Source organism: Lepus europaeus, chromosome 4, assembly GCF_033115175.1.
Source record: "Lepus europaeus isolate LE1 chromosome 4, mLepTim1.pri, whole genome shotgun sequence".
In the NCBI taxonomy this organism is placed as follows: Eukaryota; Metazoa; Chordata; class Mammalia; order Lagomorpha; family Leporidae; genus Lepus; species Lepus europaeus.
This window is the reverse complement of record NC_084830.1, coordinates 22,739,740-22,760,922: the sequence shown is the minus strand read 5'-3', so window position 1 is coordinate 22,760,922 and position 21,183 is coordinate 22,739,740. Positions and strand designations below refer to the sequence as shown.

The following is a 21,183-nucleotide window of genomic DNA, read 5'->3' as shown; positions in this document are numbered from 1 at the left end:
AAACACTGAAAATGAACACCATATGGTATGAAGTTTTAGTAACCTCCAAATGCCTGAAATAGCCAGGGCTGGACTTAAGCCAGGAGCCAGGAACTTCATCTGGGTCTCCCACATGGTTGACAGGGGATCAAGTACTTAAGCCATCAGTGCTGCCTCTCAGGGTGTGCAATAGCAGGAAACTGGACTGGAACTGGAGCTGGGGCTGAAACCCTGGAAATGCAATATGGGATGCAGGAGTCCCAAGCAGGGTCTTAACTACTGCACCAAATGCCCTCCTGGACCTTGTTCACTTCTGAAGTGGATCCTCCTCTTAGGAATTACTTCAGTAGCAATATAAGACAGCCTCATTTGCCTGACAACTTCAGTGTAATACTTCAGAGAAGCCGGTAATGTAGGATTTCAAATGAACTTTTTTCTTTTTGTGTAGATTTGTTATCTTTCCTTTTTTACCTCCCAGGCTGATGAGCCCTGAAAACACACTCCTGCAGCCCAGGGAAGAGGAGGGTGTCAAATATGAACGCACCTTCATGGCGTCTGAATTCCTTGATTGGCTGGTTCAGGAAGGTGAGGCTACCACAAGGAAAGAGGCGGAGCAGCTCTGCCACCGTCTTATGGATCATGGCATTATCCAGCATGGTGAGTGTATTGGTCAGCTTTTGCTGCAGTAACAAACAACCCCCCAACCTTATGGTTTAGCACTTATTTTCCACTCATGAGTCTCTAACTCAGTTGCATTTCTGCTTGGGCTCAGTTCAGCTTATGTCCAAGCTAGAGGTTAAGTTCAAGTCTGTGTTTGATGTCTTCTCAATGCTATACAGGAATACTTGTACTGTCTGGGGTATGTTGTTTCTGCAGACAACTGATGAAGCTAAACAGGGCAGACAGTAGTGCCTACAGAAGCTTCTGGTCAGTTGTGATGTAACATTACAACTCCATATCCAATTGGCCAGAGCAAGTCATGTGGTCAAGTCCAACATGCATGGACTTGGAAAATAGATGCCTCCCACAAGGTCCTTTGTAAGAAGAGAATGAAAATTTGCTGAACCACATGAGCAGGCACAATGAAGAGTTTATCCAAAGGGCCATCATGATAAAGTTTCACATTCCTTTTTAGGCTGAACCATAATGTTACGTTATAGCATTAGTTAAGAACCGTATTAGTTACCTGTTGCTGTGTAACATATTACCCTAAAATTTAATGCACAACATATTACCCCAGAATTTAATAGGCAGTGTTTATTATCTCAGGCAGTTTCTGTGGGTCAGGAATTTGGGCAAGGCCTAGCAAGGTGACATGGGGTCTCACATGAAGTTGCAGTTAGGATTCCACCTGGGGCTGCAGACGTTGGAAGACTTGGAGCTGGAGCATTCACCTCCACAGTGGCTCACTTGTTGCCTTACAAGTTGGTGTTGGCTGTTGGCAGGAGGCATTGGTTCATTGTTGTATGGGATTCTTCATAAGCTTGCTTGAGAATTCTCATGATGTGGCAACCTAGCTTCGAACAGAGGGAGTGTTCTAAGAGAGTAAAAGACACAAGCCACATTGTATTTTCTTTATTTCATTTATTTGAAAGAGTTACAGAGAGACATAGAGATAGAGAGAGAGGTCTTCCATCTGCTGGTTCACTCCCCAGATGGCCGCAACGGCTGGAGCTGCACTGATCCAAAGCCACGAACTTCTTCCAGGTCTTCCACGTGGGTGCAGGGACCCAAGGACTTGGGCCATCCTCCGCCATGATTCCAGGCCATAGCAGAGAGCTGGATCAGAAGAGGAGCAGCCAGGACTAGAACTGGCACCCATATGGGATGCTGGTGCCTCAGGCCAGGACTTTAACCCACTGTGCCACAGCGCCGGCACTGCCATATTGTATTTTCTAAGTGAGCCTTGGAAGTCACATACTGTCAATTCCTCAATAATCAGTTAATTGGCAGATCAGCCCTACTCAGCATGAGAGGAGACCACACAAGAGTGTGAATACTGCAAGGTAGACTATAGTGTATAGGCTATGGAGTCCCTGTACCAGTGGCTAGCTACTTAGCTTCTCTCATCTGTAGAATGGGGATAGCCTCATAGGGTGATTGTAGGAGTGGGTGGGTTAGATGTAAAGTACTTAATTCATCATTCTGCTTTCAGTAAGTGCTCATTCAGTTAATGAAGACAGATGCAAGGTGGAGGCTTGGGGCAGTGGGGGAATGGGCTGAGAACCAGGCAGGTGTATCTGAGTCTGCATGAAAGGTAGCCTTTGAGTCATTCTGGCTTCTAAGTTCCTCCCCTAATCCTGCTCCTTTTTTAGGCCTAGGATTTCTACCCTAGGATGGAAAAACTAACAATGGAATTATAGAGGTGACAGAAACTTTAGAAATTCTTTAGAATGGTGTTTTACAGTCTTCAGATTGCAAGCATTAAGTGGATCATGGCATAAATCTGGAGGGCCCTTTCCATCATTCAATAATAACAAAAATCTTAAATAAATTAGACTCTTAACTACTCAATGTGTAATCTAAAGCCCCCCAGTGTAACCTAGAAATCTGATAGAAATAAACACAGTCTCTGATCCTATCCCAAATCCCACTGAATCTGATCTTTTTATCAAGATCCCCAAGTGATTTGAATGAACATTGAAGTTTGAGAGGCACTGGACGAGATTTAATAGACTAGATTTACAGGTTTCTAGAATAGAAAATATCAGCAGATTTCATGTAGTAAAGATAAGTATTGTTTTGTGAAACTTTTCAGTTAGATTTACACTATAAAAATGTGGATATTTATATAGTGTATATATTTTTATAGAATATATGTGTTTAGTATTCATGTTTGTATTGGGTTACAACATAAGATTATTTGTTACCAAATTTTAGGGTTAAATATTTTGCAAGCTGTTGGTTTGGAGGCATTGGTTGAAGTGGCACTCAGTGTATTCCAGGGTGTTTTCTCCTGGGCAGTGCTGCCATAGCTGAACCCACAACTATCTGTTGCTGACCTAATTTATGTGTCTAATGCTGGGCCAAGTTCATTGAGGAGGAGAGAATGTGTAAGAAAGCATAATGCCAGTGAGATCCATGGCCTTAAATTGCTTATAGTCTTGTCAGGTCTATAAGATGGCTATAGAAGCAATTAAAAAAATAGCAGAAAATATGTATTTTATCCATTTGTTTATTTTATACCGTGTGCCAGACACTGATTATTTTTCCTTTATTAACTTATTTAAGTTTTTTCATCCCTATGAAGTAGGATTTTCAAAATTTTATTTCATTGTGGTAAGAACACTTAATAGGAGGTCTATCCTCTCAACAGATTTTTAAGTGCACAGTACAGTATTGTTAACTGTAAGGTAAATAGGGTTAAACAACCTGAGACCACTCATGTAGTGATGTCCAAATGGACGTGACCGCTAGTGAGCATAAACCTGGAGACAGTGGGAGTGTCTAGGGTTTTCTCTCGTGAAAAACGGTGTGCTTGGTTGGAGTCGTTGCTGTCACCTTTGCTCCAGGAAGAAGTCAGTGATACCAAATTCTGTGAGAAAACCAGCCTCATCCACTACCATCTACTACCTCCTACCAGACATTTTAGAAGCTAGAGAATGCCATGAGTTGTTTCCAGACGACTCAAGGAAACAAACTCAAGTTGTTTCCAGACAACAAGGAAAGAGTGGTAACACGTCAATTAGTGTCATTTTATAATGCCATAAACCTAACTCCTTTAAAGTACAATATAAAGGATAAAATAACAGCATTATTAATAGCAAATCTTAACCATGGAAGTGTGCTTTCCATGGATATAGGAGACTGAATATTTTATACACCAGGGTTCCCAAGGGAATTCCAGGTTTCCAGCCTGGCAATTCATTGCTAGATCACAGACTCTGACCTGGAGTTAGGAAAACGTGGCTACCACAGCTGTGTTTGTTAGAGCTCGTGCTAAATAGCTGCTAGAGTCGTAAGCAAAGTTCTGAGCTGTCTGGCTAATGATTAATTTCATAGGTTAAACGTTAAATAAAGTTGGCCTTTAAGATTTGAGCAGGTTTGTGGACAAAGGGGGTTCCCTAGACTGAAGCCAGCAGGTGTCAAAATCAAGCCCATTTGTGAAACACTAACCACCAGCTCCGTCACCATATGGGCAGTGACACTGTGTCATCAAGGCAGATCTTGTTAGATGAGTAATTAACTTGCATGCATATTTGTGTATGGAGGTATGTGTGTTTGTACATATTTATACAAACGTTTTATATAGACCACCCATGAACATATATACCTACCTTTTTAATGTGTTGATGTTTACAGTGTATGAGGTACTTAGTACTTTAGAGATGTTACTGTGTTGTGTATTAATATATATGTGCTTCACACATTGTGTTGTGCACTGTTGTATATACTTATTAAATCCTCTCTGCACTTCTATGCCATTAGTATTATTATTGGTGTTCTTACAGTTTATTATTGGTGCTGTTATTATAGTGAAGAAATCTGAGATTCAAAGCCTTTAGAATGTTTTCCCAGAGTTGCAAAACTAGCCAGTAGCTCCGAGGTGTGTGTGTGCCAAAGCAGGGGATGTCTGTAATGGGGTGTGGCCACCTGGCACAAATCAATGAGTGCAGTCTTTGGAGGGGAACATTCACTTTAGGATCTCAGCTTCTTCACCTACTGAGTGATTAAGCATGTCTACATCTCTTAACTTTCCCATTCTTCAGGGGGAGAAGAAGGGGGAAGGGCCAAGGGAGAGGGAGAGGGAGATCTTCCATCCATGTGTCCATTCCTCAAATGGCCACAAGAGCCAGGGCTGGGCCAGGCCAAAGTCAGGAGCCTGGAACTCCATCTGGGTCTCCCACATGGGAGGCAGGGATCCAGGGACTTGGGCCATGCTCAGCTGCTTTCCCATGCACATTAACATGGAGCTGATCTGTAGTGGAGCAGCAGGGACTCAAACCAGCGCTCATAAGGGATGCTGTCATCGCCGGCTGCAGCATTACCCAAGGCACCCATTGGTCAGATTTTTAAAGGAGTGGATTTAGAGTCACATTCAGAGTATATCTTTGAGAATTGCTTTGGGTTTTTTTTCCCATAGTTCCTTCCTATGGGCACCCACATGTCATGTCTGGTGCTATATTAGGACTCAACCTGTGGTTGTATTCATGGCTGAGGCTTATTATGGTGAAAGAATCCATACTAGGATCATCAAGACTAAAAGACACCTTAGGTGCAGTCTGGAGAAATCCAGGCACAGATTTCCTATGTTCTCCCTCTTAGGAGAAGCTGCACTGAACTGGCCACTTCCTCCAGCAGTGAAAAGCAGTAGCACAGGCTCAGTGTCTCTGCCCAGGGAAGCTTCTTGACACTCAGAGCCCAAGGTTTCCACTGAGGGCTGCCCCTGTGGATACACCCTGCCTACTTGGCCAGTCTCATCAGCATTCTGACCCTCAGAGGAGAGCAGGTGTTCTCCATAAATCACACTGTCCAATCTGGGCCAGCTGATAGAGCAAAGTTGCCTTATCAGTTAGTGGCTTAGAGAACCTTCCAAAAGCCAAGTTCCCAGAATGTAGCTATGGGCCAGCCCTACAGGAGGCTGTTCTGTATAGGGGCTGCTATGGTAACTCTTCCCTACACAGGGTGGTGAGAATTAAATGATAGCACTTGCCAAAAGCTTTTAACACAGCATCTACCTTTGATGGCTGTCAAATGCCAGCTATTGTGTGTGATCTGATCAAGTCTAAACAGTAGTTGACATTTATGAGGCCTCTACCATTTGCCAGCCACTATTCTTGGCACTCCTTGACTTCTATATTCTTTCTTTTTTGCTTTGTAAATTATTTATTTGAAAGGCAAAGTTACAGAGAGTGACACAGAAATTGTTTGATTGATCTTTCATTCACTCATTCACTCTCCAAATGCCCACAACAAACAGGGCTAGGCTAAGTTAGGACAAAGTCAGGAGCCAGGAACCCCATCCAGGTCTCCCACATGGATGGCAGGAACCCAAGTACTGAGCAACCATCCACTGCCTTTCAAGTACATTAGCAGCCAGCTGGAGTGGAAGAATGGAGTAGGTGGGACTTGAACTAGGCACTCTGATAGCAGTACCACAACACCCACCTCTTATTTGCACGTCTAAGATGAGGTTAAGTAACTTACCGAGTGAAGAGCTAGTAAGTAGTATATTCAAGATTCAGATCAAAGTGGTCTAGCTTTAAAGTCTGTGCCCTTAAGTATTAAAGAATATGGTAAGCCCCACTACATGAGCTAAAAAAAAAAAAAAAAAAAAAAAAAAAAAAAAAAAACTATTGTATCAGCTTACACAGATGGTGGCAGATGGTGCAAATATAAAAATTACTATCCTACAGAATCTACAAGGTTTCTTTCCCTCAAACAATGACCAAATACCTTGAGATTTGGGGGTAACCTTTGCAAATAGGATGAACACATTTTACTCACATGTGATATCTCAATTGGACTTCTGCCTCCTCGCCAACTGCCTTCCCTGGCATCCAGCTATCTTAGCCTTAAGTGCTGGGAGATGGAAGCCAGATAATCATGTGTGTAAATTGCTCACAGCTGCAGCAGCTGACCCTGGATAATCAGGCTTCTGCGGCTGTGTCCGGGCGTGTCATTTCCTCTTTGAGAGCTTTACTCAGAGCGCTTCAACCATTTCAACACTTCATAAAGGGGGCTTTCTTTGCTTTTTTTTCTTTTGTTTTAAAAATACATTTATGTAACATTGTGCAAAACACAAGCAGTTTTCTATATATTTTTAATCCTCCCAGCTGCTCTGGGGTGGTTGGGATTATCCCGTCCTCCAGTGGTAGACAGTAGCTGAGACGTGAAGGGAGATCCAGATCCAGACAGGAATTAACCACATCTTTCCAGTAATTAAGATCAGTGACAGAGTTCAGTCTCAGCCTGGAACAGCCTCGCCAAATACAGGGAGGGAGGAAGGAGGTGGGGGTGGGGGAGAGTGTGTGTGCATTTTTGAGAGAGAAAAAGAAAGGCTGGCGGTAAAGGCAAGATTGTACAGGAGATGAAAAATAATTTTCTTCCCATCCTTCATCAATTCTTAACTGGGACTCCCGGTAATAAAATACTGATTGACAAGAGAAAAGCGAGCAGAAGTGTAATGACTTGTATACCTTTGGTGTACCTGGGAGATAACCCAGAGATATGGGTGGGTCTCTAAAGTAGATCGCAAAAGGTTGCCTTATACTTCTGGCTTACATACCATCCTTCTGGGAAGCAAAGCAAAACAAAAACAAAAAGAGATGGAACTTGGTTAAGACAAAACAGCATGGGAAAAGCACCTTCAACAAGGTGAAGTGTTGCTATGTTTCTCCCCTAGTTAAGGATCTCTAGTGATTTAGTGTCCTTGCCTCCCTGGTGCAGAGGGAGACAGTCTTACAAACGGACATTTCCTTCACTGATGTAAATTTCTGTGACAGGAGGACAGGTTTTCAGAGCTACTGCTGTGTCTGCAGTTTCTCAAAATATGCCGTAAGCCAGGGAGGCATATTTGGGGTGATAGGTTGTTGTTACCCACCTAAGTTTATGGGCCTGTTTCCTTGTAAGTTCTAAAAAGCAGGAGCTGTCATGCAAAGTAACTTATTTGCAGCAAATATGAAGGTCACTGGGGAGTAGTTTCTAAAGTCATACTTCTTTGAGCAGGGGAAATAGGTAACTTTTAGGGAAAAATGAATATATAAGAGGGGAAGTAGGCATGGGTACAAGTTAACGCAGGTGCACTTTAAAAACATGGTCCAACATTGGTGGTATGATACAGGAATGGGGCTGAGACCTTAGTATTGAGATGAAACAAGTCCTAAAAATCTGAATGATAACTTTGGAGAATATCAAGTCTTTTGAACTGCTCAGGTTGTTTACCTGGTAACATCGTGGTCTCCTATAGTCATTTTTTGGGGGTGCCATGTGCTGAGTTCATCAGTTGCAACTTGCCCAAACCATATGAAATTGAAGAAAAAAATGCATTAAAATGGAAAGAAAATTGTTGTTTGGGACTATTATAATTGAGATAGCTCAATAGGGGAGGAAGATGGGCTGGACTCTGGGTACAACATTGATAAGTATGAGTTCATAGTTGGGGAGCATGGTGAGGGGGTCAGTGGATGGAAATACTAAGAGGAGACATCCAGGGTAGGGGAATTCTTGTTAAATTGTCCCACCAGGATTCTTGCTGAAGTCAGGTCAAGGACTTAGACATCAAAGATGGGAGAAGAGGAACTGGATCAGATGTTAAGTGTGGTCAGATATCAAGGGTAGGGAGTTTTGGTAAACTGAATTAGCAGAATTCTTTTCTAAAGTGGCCAGGCTAGCCAAAGACAACAGGACACAGAGTGAGAAGCAGCAAGGTCAAGCAGAGTAAAACAAGGATCAAAATAGCCCGAGTAAAATTTGGTCAAGGAGAGTCTTCCCAGGCCATTAGCAGGGAGTTGGATGGGAAGTGGAGCTGTCTCTGCTTGCTGTCCTCTCTCCTACTCACATTTTCTTGCTTTTGCATTTGGTGAGTTCTTTCCACTGTCACTATCAAGAGCATAGAGGGCATTGCCCCATTTCAGATGGCACCTTGGCACCTTGTATCAGCTTTTTTTTTTTTTTTTCTGTTACCCTTCACTGGAGTGTAAGTGCCTCTTTCTAGTCAAGATATATGTAATTCCATGCCAGCAAATATTTATTTATCAGTACACAGCGAACATTCACTGACTTGATCCAAAAAGATGGGCTTTAAATAGGCAGGGGCAGTTGCTCACAGGTTTGGGGATAAATGAATGATTCCAAACATCTTCAAAGGCAAAGTACTGTTTCTGAGAACAGACTGCTGAAAAGAAAACCACTGATTAATTTTAAGAAGGACCTTTTTGGAAATAGATACAAATCTATATAAGAACAGATTCCCTAGGGGCATGCCAAATTGCTTATACAAAATAGACCCTACATACACATCGCAGGAGTCACATTGACCAGGTAGATAAGAGGGATAGCTGTCTGGACACTCCTGGGACAGCTCTCAGGTCTTCTCTTGATTGCTTTGTAGGCTTTTTAGGGCAGTTTGTTTTCACTTGGGACCAGAAGTGTTCCAGATTCCAGAGTTTCTTGGATTTCACAATATTTATGTCAACTTCACCAGTTGAACATCTTTAATTCAAAGATCCAAAGTCCAGGGGATGGCATTGTGGCATAGCGGGTAAAGCTGCCCTGTATGATGCCAGCATCCTATTTGGGCTCTAGTTCATGTCCTGGCTGCTTCACTTCCCATCCAACTCCCTACTAATGGCCTGGGAAGACTGCAGAGAATGGCCCAAATGTTTGGACCCCTTACCACCCACATTGGAGACCCGGATAAAGCTCCTGGCTTTAGCCTGGTCCAGTCCATGCCCTTGTGGCCATCTGGGGAATGAACCAGTGGATGGAAGATTCATTCTCTCTCTCTCTCTCTAACTCTCTCTAACTCTTTCAAATAAATAAGTAAACCTTTAGAAAAAATCTGAAATTTTTCAGAATCCAAAAAATTGATATAAGTTTCAGATTTGGGGACATCAGGGACTTTTGTATTAGAGTTGCTGAATCTGTAGTATCCAGTAAATAAAAACGTGCTGAAAGACTGAGTGACAAGAGCAGCCACTTAAGGAGAATTTGCCCTTTGCTGGGCAAGCTCCTGGGTGCGTTATGACAACCAGAGTTCTTTGACTATAAATAGCCCCTATTCATCACTTGTTTTAAATATATGGCAGAGCCAGCTGATAGCTAAAGAAAACTTGGAAAAGGCTAACTGAAAAGAAGAATGGAAAACAGCTCTGGAGATCCAGGTACCAGGAACTAGTGACTAAAGGGTAGTCCCCTTCTGGCCACCTAGGGACAGGTGAATCCTCTCTAGCTGTTTTCTGCCTATGTGGTTACTCTCTCCAGATGCTAATATTCTAGAGGGGCACGATGATTGGATGGGCCTGTGTCACCTGCCCACTCTTCCTGCCTCCCAAAGATTTATTTATTTATTTGAAAGACAGATTTACAGAGAGAGAGAAAAACAGATTTTCCCCCAATGGCTGCAACAACTAAGGCTGGGCCAGGTTGAGCCAGGAGCCAGTAGCTTCCTCCGGGTCTCCTACATAGGTGGCAGGGGCCCAAGCACTTGTACCATCATCTGCTGCTTTCTCACATGCATTAGGAGGTTGTTGGGTTAGAAGTGGAACAGCAGAACTCCTGTGCTCTTATGGGATGCTGGCATCGTGGGTGGCAGTTTAATCCAGTGTGCCACAAGGCTGGCCCCACATGCCCATTCCTTGACCCTAAGCAGGCAGGACCTTTGGACTAACAGACTCCCCAGGTGGGTAGCAGGAGTTGTTCCAATGAAGGAAAAGAAAAAAGAGAAAAAAGCAGATTCTGTGACTGTGGGGAAATGAGTGCTGGGTAAGTGAACATGCCAGGCTCATTTAATCCTTAAAAGCAATTGCATTTGATATTGTTTTCCTCATTTTTTTTTTTAGATGAGGACATTTGGTGCTAAATGTTGAGCTTTGTATAGCAAAAACCAAAAGCTGAGCAAAATATTTTCTCATTCTACTTTCAATATTTAATACTTCAAGTATAATCTTATCAGCACCCATAATCTAATACACTGTTTTACTTTCTCAATTTAGAATTTCTGGGAATTTTCCCACCGTACTCTCTCATAGGCTTTGGCTCTGTTTTACTTTTTATTATGGCTGAATCCAAAGAAGGTGGAAAAATAGACACAGCCAGCAGGCTGTTGTAATGTAAATATATGGGAATAGGGTTGCCTGGTAAAGTCATGTGCTGAGACATTGGCACTTATTCCAGTGTTGATTTTGGTTAAAGGAAAACAGACCTGTAGCTACATCAAGCCTTAAGTTTTCAGAGAGTATGAGAGGAATGGAAGATGTCTTCTCTTCCAGAAGCTTCCCAAAGAGTATCATGCACATAAAGAATGCATAAGGCTTTTTCCTTTGTGCCCAGTATCATGACTGTGTTTCTTTCCTTCTTGACATTAGTATGAGTTTTGACAAGTGTATATACACTGTACTTCTAGATACAAACCATGTTTGAGTTAGAAGCCTGTGCTTCCTCCTACTCCTGCCTTGCTCCTGGGTTCTGGCCACCCTGTATCCCCTTAACACATAGGACTCAGTTTGCTCAAACATGCATGAAGGGGTCCTAACACAAGCTCACAATCTCTGTGTAAAGTACAGTGTTTCTCTCATATCCATGGGTTCTGCGATCTAACGAATGTGAGTGGGAAATTATCCAGTATAAAATATTGTGTCCATCCTGAACACACACAGACATTTTTCCTGTTACTCCCAAATAACACAGTATAGCAACTATTTATATATTGCTTACCTTGTACTCAGTAGTATAAGTAATCAGAAATAGTTTAAAGTATGCAGGAAGATGTACATGGATTACACACCAATATTACACCACTCTATGTAAGGGATTTGAGCATCCCTTATAAAGGCAAGGGTTTTGGTGTCCTGGGGAAACGCAGCATCCTGGACCCAATTCTCCTTGGGTTTTGAGAGATAACTGTATATTGTGTATGGTCCTCAAGTAAGTACTCAGCTTGGCCTTGTCTGGTAACTGAACTACTCACCTGGGTTTAAATGGTCCTGTTGGTGGGACATGTAGACTGGGGTCTCAGGTTTATTAGGAGTACATACAGTGATGTGCTGGAGGGAATGCATTTTCAGACTGCTGCTTCTGCTATGTGCCCACCCTCCCCTGGTCAAGATGTGCTATGTGTTTTGTTGAGTTTACTGGTGGACATAAGCTTGACTGTAGCCCTCAGTGGTGGATTGAGGGGGCAGAGGCACAAAGGATGGGAAGTTCTCCTATGAACAGTGATTGTTCTCATTCTCTTTCAACTGTAGATCTATGTAAAAAATATATATGTATATATATATATATATATAATATGTATATTTATATTAAAAGGCAGAGAAAGAGAGAAATCTTCCATCTGCTGATTCACTTTCCAAATGCCCTCAACAACAAAGGTTGAGGTCAGGCCAAAGCTAGGAGCCTAGAACACCAGCTAGATCTCCCACGTGGGTGGCAGGGACTACTTGAGTCATCATCCTGCCTCCTCCCACAGTGCATGTTAGCAGAAAGCTGGGTCACAAGTGGAGCCTGGTATCTAACCCAGGGATTTTGATATGGGATATGGGTATCTCAAGTTGTGACTTAACCTTGCCTCTCTTAGCTGCTGATTCTGAATTTGTCTCTTTAGCTGGGTTTCTCCTAGCCAATCCTCCCATCTGAGACAGGAGAGTTGGACCTATAGTTCTCTGCATCTGCAGTTCTTTGAAAATGTTCTTTGTTGTTTTCCCCCTTTCTGTTCCTTTCTTGCCCTGACTCCAGCCAGGAATGGATTAACAAGCTCTCAAGTCTATTAATACTGTGAAGTAACTATCAGCAATAAAAGTGACTGTGTGCAAACTCTCATCAGTGTGACTATGGAACAAGTTCAAGTTGAACTTCCAGAAGGAATTATACTGCTACACTCACACATATTCAAACAAGTATACACATATCCATCCTGATTACAATGAGAAAGTATGCATGCCTATTAATATTCATAGACAATTTTTGTTTCATTTGGAGGGCTATGTTTGTAAATATTGTATGTTATTTTAAAACTTTAGTCCTAATGCTAGTTCTTTTTTTTTTTCCTAAAAAGGTTTTTTTTCTCACTTTCTTTCTCCTATAAGTGATGGCATTTGACCCAATAAGGAGCCCACCCTTTCACCTCTCTTCTTCCACCCTAGGAAGTCCTGCTTATTAGGGTCTGTATTCTTTACATTTTAGTTCAGTGACTCCCCCAGTTATGGCCAAGGTTTCCATCAGATTGGATTGTACCTCCCCTGCATGCCGTGAGGAGGTGGTGGGCATTGGTTTGCCACACTGGCTCAATCCTGTCTGTCTGGAGTCCTATTTGTTGCTGATATCATAAACTCGGCAAGGGAATCCCATCAAGTGGGTACATCAAGATGAGGACAATGGGATAGAACAGAAAGTGTGGGAAAAACAGCAATTCTCATTAATCTTGCTTGGCAGAAGTTTGGGACAAGAGTTACTTTGTATGACAAATGACTCTCAAGGTGCTGAACCTGATTAAAGGGATGAACTTGATGGGTTGGCTGATCTGTTGCTGTGGGATATTAGTCTCTAGACCTGACTAGCCAATGGAAATAAGATACATGATACATGCTATAAATGCAGTTCATATTTGTAATTTCCTATTTTCTAGAAGCCACAGCAAAAAAAGGGATAGATTAAAATCATCTTTATAACAGATATTGACTGAATACCTCCAAATATTATCATTTTAAAATGCAATCAATATAGAAAATACTAATTAGCTACTTTACATTTTTTCATTTTAAGTTTTAAAAATCCAGTGTGCTTGTTATCCACAAGCAGCTCCTCTCAGTTCAGGCAGGTGCATTTCAAGTGCTCAACAAGCTTGTGAGGCTGACGTCTGCCATCCTGGAGAGCATACCTCTAGACCTGTCTGAAACCAGCACAGGTCAGGATGGTGTCCCGGTAAGTGCATTACTTTTTAGTCCCTTACTTCAACGATCTGTGTTCCTCTGTGGCTGAGATTCCTGATATTTATATTTTGCAGTGCTGGTTTGGATACCTAAATAAAGCTAGTTGCCAGCCACATATGCAGCAACAAATGTTCTCCCTTCTGCAGCACGATGATTTCACAACCATGTGTTCTTCTGCTCCTTTTTTTTTTTTTTCTTAAGAGAGGAAACTGAAGCCCCAAGGTACTAGTAAGGCACCCAAAGAAGACACAGTAAATGGCGGAGGTCGAACTAGAAGTATAGTATGCATCGCAGAGTCCACGCTCTAAAATACTGCTCTCTTCTTCTCTGAGAAACTATTCCTGTGCTTATTTGGGTTCTCAGAAGGAATTGAAATAATGTCCCATAAAACTGCTACCATACGGCTACCAGGCTGAATTTATATGCATTTCTAGACCATTATTTAAATTTTGAGGGTCTATTGAGGTTTGTTTGCAGATTCAAATTCATACTTTTCCCTTCTAGTTCTGTTCCCACCTTTGATTTTTAAAAAATATTTCGACAAGTCAAAATTAGTTGGCTATCATTGTTTAGACTGGACTTGACGTGGGCATTCTCTTTTTGCCCAGAAAGGATGTACACATGATACTTCAGATGATACCTTCTTAAACTCCTAGGCTTCACGTGGGGTATGTTGAACTTTTACTGGCAGCAGAACAGTTAACCCTGTCTTCCAGAGAGCTCTTGGTCTCTACATACTGGATAAAAGGAGAAGTTGTCATTTCTTTTCCACAGATGGAAACATTGAGGCTCAGGGACCGGGTGAAACACATTCTGTCTCAGGGGAAATCAGAGGCAAGTTGTGAGAAGGCATGTCCTCTGCTAGCTTGACTTGTTGTCTCACCAGCTTTGTAGCTTCCGAGTCAAACATAGTTTGTTCAAAGATGTGGGCTGCAAATAAAGACCAAGTGTCAGCTTCTTAAGCCTTTGATTTGATGTCTCCAAACCTGAGTTTGAGGAAGTATCTGGATCGTGTTTTGCTACAAATAACCGAAAGCACAGTAGTGAGACGCCCCAGGTCGGGAATCCCAGGCTGTTACTGAGATGCCTGATGTCAACGATGTAGGCTCATGGTCCCTCTCTCTGGTTTGCCTTTTCCAGGGTCCACCGGGACTCATTTCTGCACACTGGGCAGGGAAAATACGGACAGACAAAAGGGCAGAGAGGTATCAACTAGCAATACTCTGCTTTTTATCTGGGGAGGGTTGCCTGTCCCAGGGATTTCTACCAACATCTGATGTCCAGAACTGTGTCATGTGGTCACCTCTTGAGGGAAGGCAGTTGGTGAATGATTTTAGCTGTGCACACTGCTGTTCTGAGCAAACGAGAGGGTGCAAGAAACAAAGAATGGGTTTTAGACAAGCAGACAGTACTGTCAGCCACCAGGACCATACTTCATTAACTAAATGAACTTTCCTGTGAAACATGAACTTTCAAGGAAATTTTCTTCCTGTGTCCACAAACAGAGTTTCTTATAGCTCTAAGCTAGATTTAAAAATAGATGGGATCACCATTGCCAATGTCTTAGTTCTGACAAGTGCACCAGGATTATACTAACATTCGGGAGTGCTGGGTGAAGGGTACAAGAGAACTCTCTGTACTGTCTTTATATCCTTTTTTATAAATTTAAAGTTATTCCAAAATATAATGTTTTTAAAAAGTAGCTGAGGCTTTTCCCACATCTTCTATCTTCCTTTAGTTTTTTACGGAGAAGTTAAATACTAATATAAATAATATAGAAAACAGTATTTTTTTTAATTTTAAAGATTTATTATTTGAAAGTCAGATACTGAAAGAGAAAGAAAGGGATCTTCTATCTTTTGGTATACTCCCCAGATGGCCAGGGCTGGGCCAGGACATAGCCAGGAGCCAGGGCCTTCATCCAGCTTCCTATGTAGATGGCAGAGGCTCAAACATTTGGGCCATCTTCCACTGCTTTTCCCAGGCCATTAGCAGGGAGCTGGATAGGAAGTGGAACAGCCGGGACACAAACTGGTGCCCATATGGGATGCCAGCATTGCAGGTGGCAGTTTTACCTGTGATGCCACAAAGCAGACCCCCACAAATACAGTTTTTCAAAAAACTAGTGCATCTCAGCACTGTTACCTTCCTTTTCCAAACTTGAGCCTCTAACTCTTTTTTTTTTTTTTACCGTTCACTCTTTTTTTTTTTTTAACTTTTATCTAATGAATATAAATTTCCAAAGTACAGCTTATGGATTACAATGGCTTCCGCCCCCGCCCCCATAACTTCCCTCCCACCCGCAACCCTCCCCTTTCCCTCTCCCTCTCCCCTTCCATTCACATCAAGATTCATTTTCAATTCTCTTTATATACAGAAGATCAATTTAGTATATATTAAGTAAAGATTTCAACAGTTTGCACCCACACAGAAACACAAAGTGAAAAATACTGTTTGAGTACTAGTTATAGCATTAAATCACAATGTACAGCACATTAAGGACAGAGATCCTACATGAGGAATAAGTGCACAGTGACTCCTGTTGTTGACTAACAAATTGACACTCTTGTTTATGGCATCAGTAATCACCCTAGGCTCTTGTCATGAGTTGCCAAAGCTATGGAAGCCTTTTGAGTTCACCGACTCTTATCATATTTAGACAAGGTCATAGTCAAAGTGGAAGTTCTCTCCTCCCTTCAGAGAAAGGTACCTCCTTCTTTGATGACCTGTTCTTTCTACTGGGCTCTCACTCGTGAAGATCTTTCATTTAGGTCATTTTTTTTTGACAGAGTGTCTTGGCTTTCCATGCCTGAAATACTCTCATGGGCTCTTCAGCCGGATCCGAATGCCTTAAGGGCTGATTCTGAGGCCAGAGTGCTGTTTAGGACATCTGCCATTCCGAGTCTGCTGTGTCTCCCACTTCCCATGTTGGATCGTTCTCTCCCTTTTTTATTCTATCAGTTAGTATTAGCAGACACTAGTCTTGTTTGTGTGATCCCTTTGACTCTTAGACCTATCAGTATGATCAATTGTGAACTGAAGATGATCACTTGGACTAGTGAGATGGCATTGGTACATGCCACCTTGATGGGATTGAATTGGAATCCCCTGGTATGTTTCTAACTCTACCATTTGGGACAAGTCAGCTTGAGCATGTCCCAAATTGTACATCTCTTCCCTCTCTTATTGCCACTCTTATATTTAACAGGGATCACATTTCAGTTAAGTTTCAACACTTAAGAATAACTGCGCATTAATTACAGAATTCAACCAATAGTATTAAGTAGAACAGACAAAAAAAAAAAATACTAAGAGGGATAAAGTATTAAGTTGTTCCTCGACAGTCAGGGCAAGGGCTGATCAAGTCACCGTTTCTCATAGTGTCCATTTCACTTCAACAGGTTTCCCCTTTGGTGGTCGGTTAGTTGTCACCGATCAGGGAGAACATATGATATTTGTCCCTTTGGGACTGGCTTATTTCACTCAGCATGATGTTTTCCAGATTCCTCCATTTTGTTGCAATTGACCGGATTTCATTGATTTTTACTGCTGTATAGTATTCTATAGAGTACATATCCCATAATTTCTTTATCCAGTCTATTGTTGATGGGCATTTGGTTTGATTCCAGGTCTTAGCTATTGTGAATTGAGCAGCAATGAACATTAAGGTGCAGACCACTTTTTTGTGTGCCAATTTAATTTCCTTTGGGTAAATTCCAAGGAGTGGGATCGCCGGGTTGTATGGTAGGGTTATATTAAGGTTTCTGAGGAATCTCCAGACTGACTTCCACAATGGCTTAACCAGTTTGCATTCCCACCAACAGTGGGTTAGTGTCCCTTTTTCCCCACATCCTCTCCAGCATCTGTTGTTGGTGGATTTCTGCATGTGAGCCATTCTCACCGGGGTGAGGTGAAACCGTCTTGTGGTTTTGATTTTCATTTCCCTGATTGCTAGTGATCTTGAACATTTTTTTCATGTGTCTGTTGGCCATTTGGATTTCCTCTTTTGAAAAATGTCTATTGAGGTCCTTGGGCCATCTCTTAAGTGGGTTGTTTGTTTTGTTGTGGAGTTTCTTGATTTCTTTGTAGATTCTGGTTATCAACCCTGTATCTATAGCATAGTTTGCAAATATTTTTTCCCATTCTGTCAGTTGCCTCTTTTCTTTCCTGAGTGTTTCTTTTGCAGTACAGAAACTTCTCAATTTGATGTAATCCCAATAGTTAATTTTGGCCTTGACTGCCTGTGCCTCCAGGGTCTTTTCCAGGAAGTCTTTGCCTGTGCCTATATCTTGCAGGGTTTCTCCAATGTTCTCTAATAATTTGATGGTGTCAGGTCATAGATTTAGGTAAAATTCTCGCCAATACAACAACACATCAGAAAAATCATCCACCCAGACCAAGTGGGATTTATCCCTGGTATGCAGGGATGGTTCAATATTCACAAATCAATCAATGTGATACATCACATTAACAAACTTCAGAAGAAAAATTATATGATTATCTCAATTGATGCAGAGAAAGCATTTGATAAAATTCAACACCCTTTCATGATGAAAACCCTAAGCAAATTGGGTATAGAAGGAACATTCCTCAATATAATCAAAGCAATTTATGAAAAACCCACAGCCAGCATCCTATTGAATGGGGAAAAGTTGGAAGCATTTCCACTGAGATCTGGTACCAGACAGGGATGCCCACTCTCACCACTGCTATTCAACATAGTTCTGGAATTTTTAGCCAGAGCCATCAGGCAAGAAAAAGAAATTAAAGGGATACAAATTGGGAAGGAAGAACTCAAACTATCACTCTTTGCAGACGACACGATTCTTTATTTAGGGGGCCCAAAGAACTCTACTAAGAGACTATTGGAACTCATAGAAGAATTTGGAAAAGTAGCAGGATATAAAATCAATGCACAAAAATCAACAGCCTTTGTATACACAGGCAATGCCACGGTTGAGAAAGAACTGCTAAGATCAATCCCATTCACAATAGCTACAAAAACAATCAAATACCTTGGAATAAACTAAACCAAGGATGTTAAAGATCTCTATGATGAAAATTATAAAATCTTAAAGAAAGAAATAGAAGAGGATACCAAAAAATGGAAAAATCTTCCATGCTCATAGATTTGAAGAATCAACATCATCAAAATGTCCATTCTCCCAAAAGCAATTTATAAATTCAGTGGCATACCAATCAAGATACCAAAGACATTCTTCTCAGATCTAGAAAAAATGATGCTGAAATTCATATGGAGATGCAGGAGACCTCGAATAGCTAAAGCAATTTTGTACAACAAAAACAAAGCCAGAGGCATCACAATACCAGTTTTCAGGACATACTACAGGGCAGTTGTAATCAAAAAAGCATGGTACTGCTACAGAAACAGATGGGTAAACCAATGGAACAGAAACACCAGAAATCAATCCAAACATCTACAGCCAACTTATGTTTGATCAAGGATCTAAAACCAATTCCTGGAACAAGGACAGTCTATTCAATAAATGGTGCTGGGAAAACTGGATTTCCTCATGCGGAAGCATGAAGCAAGACCCCCTACCTTATACCTTACACAAAAATCCACTCAACATGGAGCCTGTAACTCTTATGAAGGTCTACTGACACACTGACCTAATATCTTCTGTCTCAAAAGAACCCCTGAGAAGCCATTGTACCCTAATGCGCCATCAGGTTCATGTGGTTGCCTTTCTAGGTACAGTAAGAAAATGCCATCTAGAAGTAAGTCTTTGGGTGGGGCAATTTCACACCCTGGGGTTTCTGAGTAAAATGCATTCTAGCATCCCCTTGGATGTTTTCGCTGTGTATTGATCTCGATGAATTCACTGGATCTAGGTAGATGCTTCCTGTCCACCAGACCACCTAGAATTGCTTTTGGTTGTTTCTCCCACATAGATGAAATCTGGAAATCCTTATATCCGGGGAAGATACAAGGACCCTGACCCCTGGGCCCTCACGTGGAAGCACACATGGCTAATCTTTATTGAATGCCTCTTATGGGCCATAGACTCTACTAGGCCTTTTATATATGCTGCATTATTCTTTCTTTGCCTCATTTTATAGATGAAGATAGCTAAAGTTCAAAGCAGTGAAGTAACTTAGTTAACAGGGAAGCTGGGATTCAACCCAGGGCTGTCTGAGGTCAAAGTGATGATTTTTGTAGCTACGTTCTTTTTAAATTTTAATTAAGGTATACAAATTTCATGTATTTTATCTATACAGATTTAGGAACATGGTGATACTTCCTTCCCTACCCTTCCTCCAAACCATTCTCCCACCTTTATTTCTCCCTCTCCTATTCCCTCTCTCAATTTTTACGAAGATTACTTTATACTCATAAGATTAACCCTACAGTAAGTAAAGATTTCAGCAAATAGTATGAAGAAAAAAAACACTGTTCCTCAACAGTTGTGAAAAGGGCTTTTGCATGCTTTTAGTAAGCAATTGCAAAGCAATAAGCTTCTTTGGAAGAATTTTGTGCAAAACCTACCCAACAAGATTGTGTCCAGCATACCTGGAGACAAGAATAGTGAAGGGAAAGAAAATTTTGTTTTCTTGTGTTTGCAAGATGTCAGGTGCTTCCTTATTTGGCATTATTGCTTCTTTGAATGGCAGACAGTTGAGTTAGGGAATGAAAAAATATAGATTCTAGAGTTTGTTGGTCAATGTTTCTATCTTGGCTTTTCCATTTAATAATTCTTGGGCTGTGGGCGAATTTACCTTGTTTCTGCCTGTTTCCTCATTTGTAAATGTGAATAATTATAACTCTTTCATAGTGATGTTATGAGAAGTAAATAATGAAGCCATGTGATGTACTTAGCATGAAGGCCTGGCACAGGATATTGCTTGGTAAATATTACCTGATTATTATTATCATCATTGTGCTTATCATCAACATCCTTATCATCAGATGCTTTTGTCAGTAGAACTTAATATAAGTTGATGATCTCATCTATTGCTGGCCTAAAATAATATCTCACACATAGCCTGTGCTGAATATGTACTTGTCAAATAAATCAACACAGAAGCACTTTGATTTAGATTTATGCCAACAATTCCTAAAGCTCTAAAATAAAATTACAGATTTCTTTTGTTGAATGTGTCTGAAGTATTCCATTTGCCAGACAAGATAATTATTCTTATTTTTTTAAAGTATTTATTTTCATCTTTTTTGAGAGGCAGAGAAAGAATTTTCATCCCCTGCTTCACTCCCCAAATGCCTGCAGTTGCCAGGTTTGGGCCAGGCCAAAACCAGGAGGCTGGAACTCCATCTGGGTCTCTGAAGTGAATGGCAGGAACCCAAATACTTTAGCCATCATTGGCTACCTCCCAGGATGCATTAGCAGGAAGCTAGATTGGAAACAGCACACCCAAGACTCTCAGATATAGGAAGTGGGCCTCCTACTCAGTGGTTTAACCTGCTGTGCCATAGCGCCTACCCCATAATTTTGTTTTTAAATCTTTCTGCACTTCCTATATGATTCAGTCTGTGAAAAACAATTCTTTTTTTTTCTTTTTTTTTTTTTTTTGGAAAGATGTAGCCTTTGTTATATGTGTTGTCGTGAGCAATGAAGGTTCTGGTCTTTGTAATGTG

General features: G+C 41.3%; 1 protein-coding gene across 1 annotated transcript in view; it reads left to right on the top strand.

Annotated features, from left to right (window-relative positions):
- Positions 1–21,183, top strand: part of DEPTOR (DEP domain containing MTOR interacting protein) — a 163,427-nt gene that overhangs the window by 82,804 nt on the left and 59,440 nt on the right. The window contains exon 4 of the mRNA XM_062188056.1: positions 458–636. Coding sequence (XP_062044040.1) covers positions 458–636 — 179 coding nt within the window. The remainder of the gene's footprint in view (positions 1–457; positions 637–21,183) is intronic.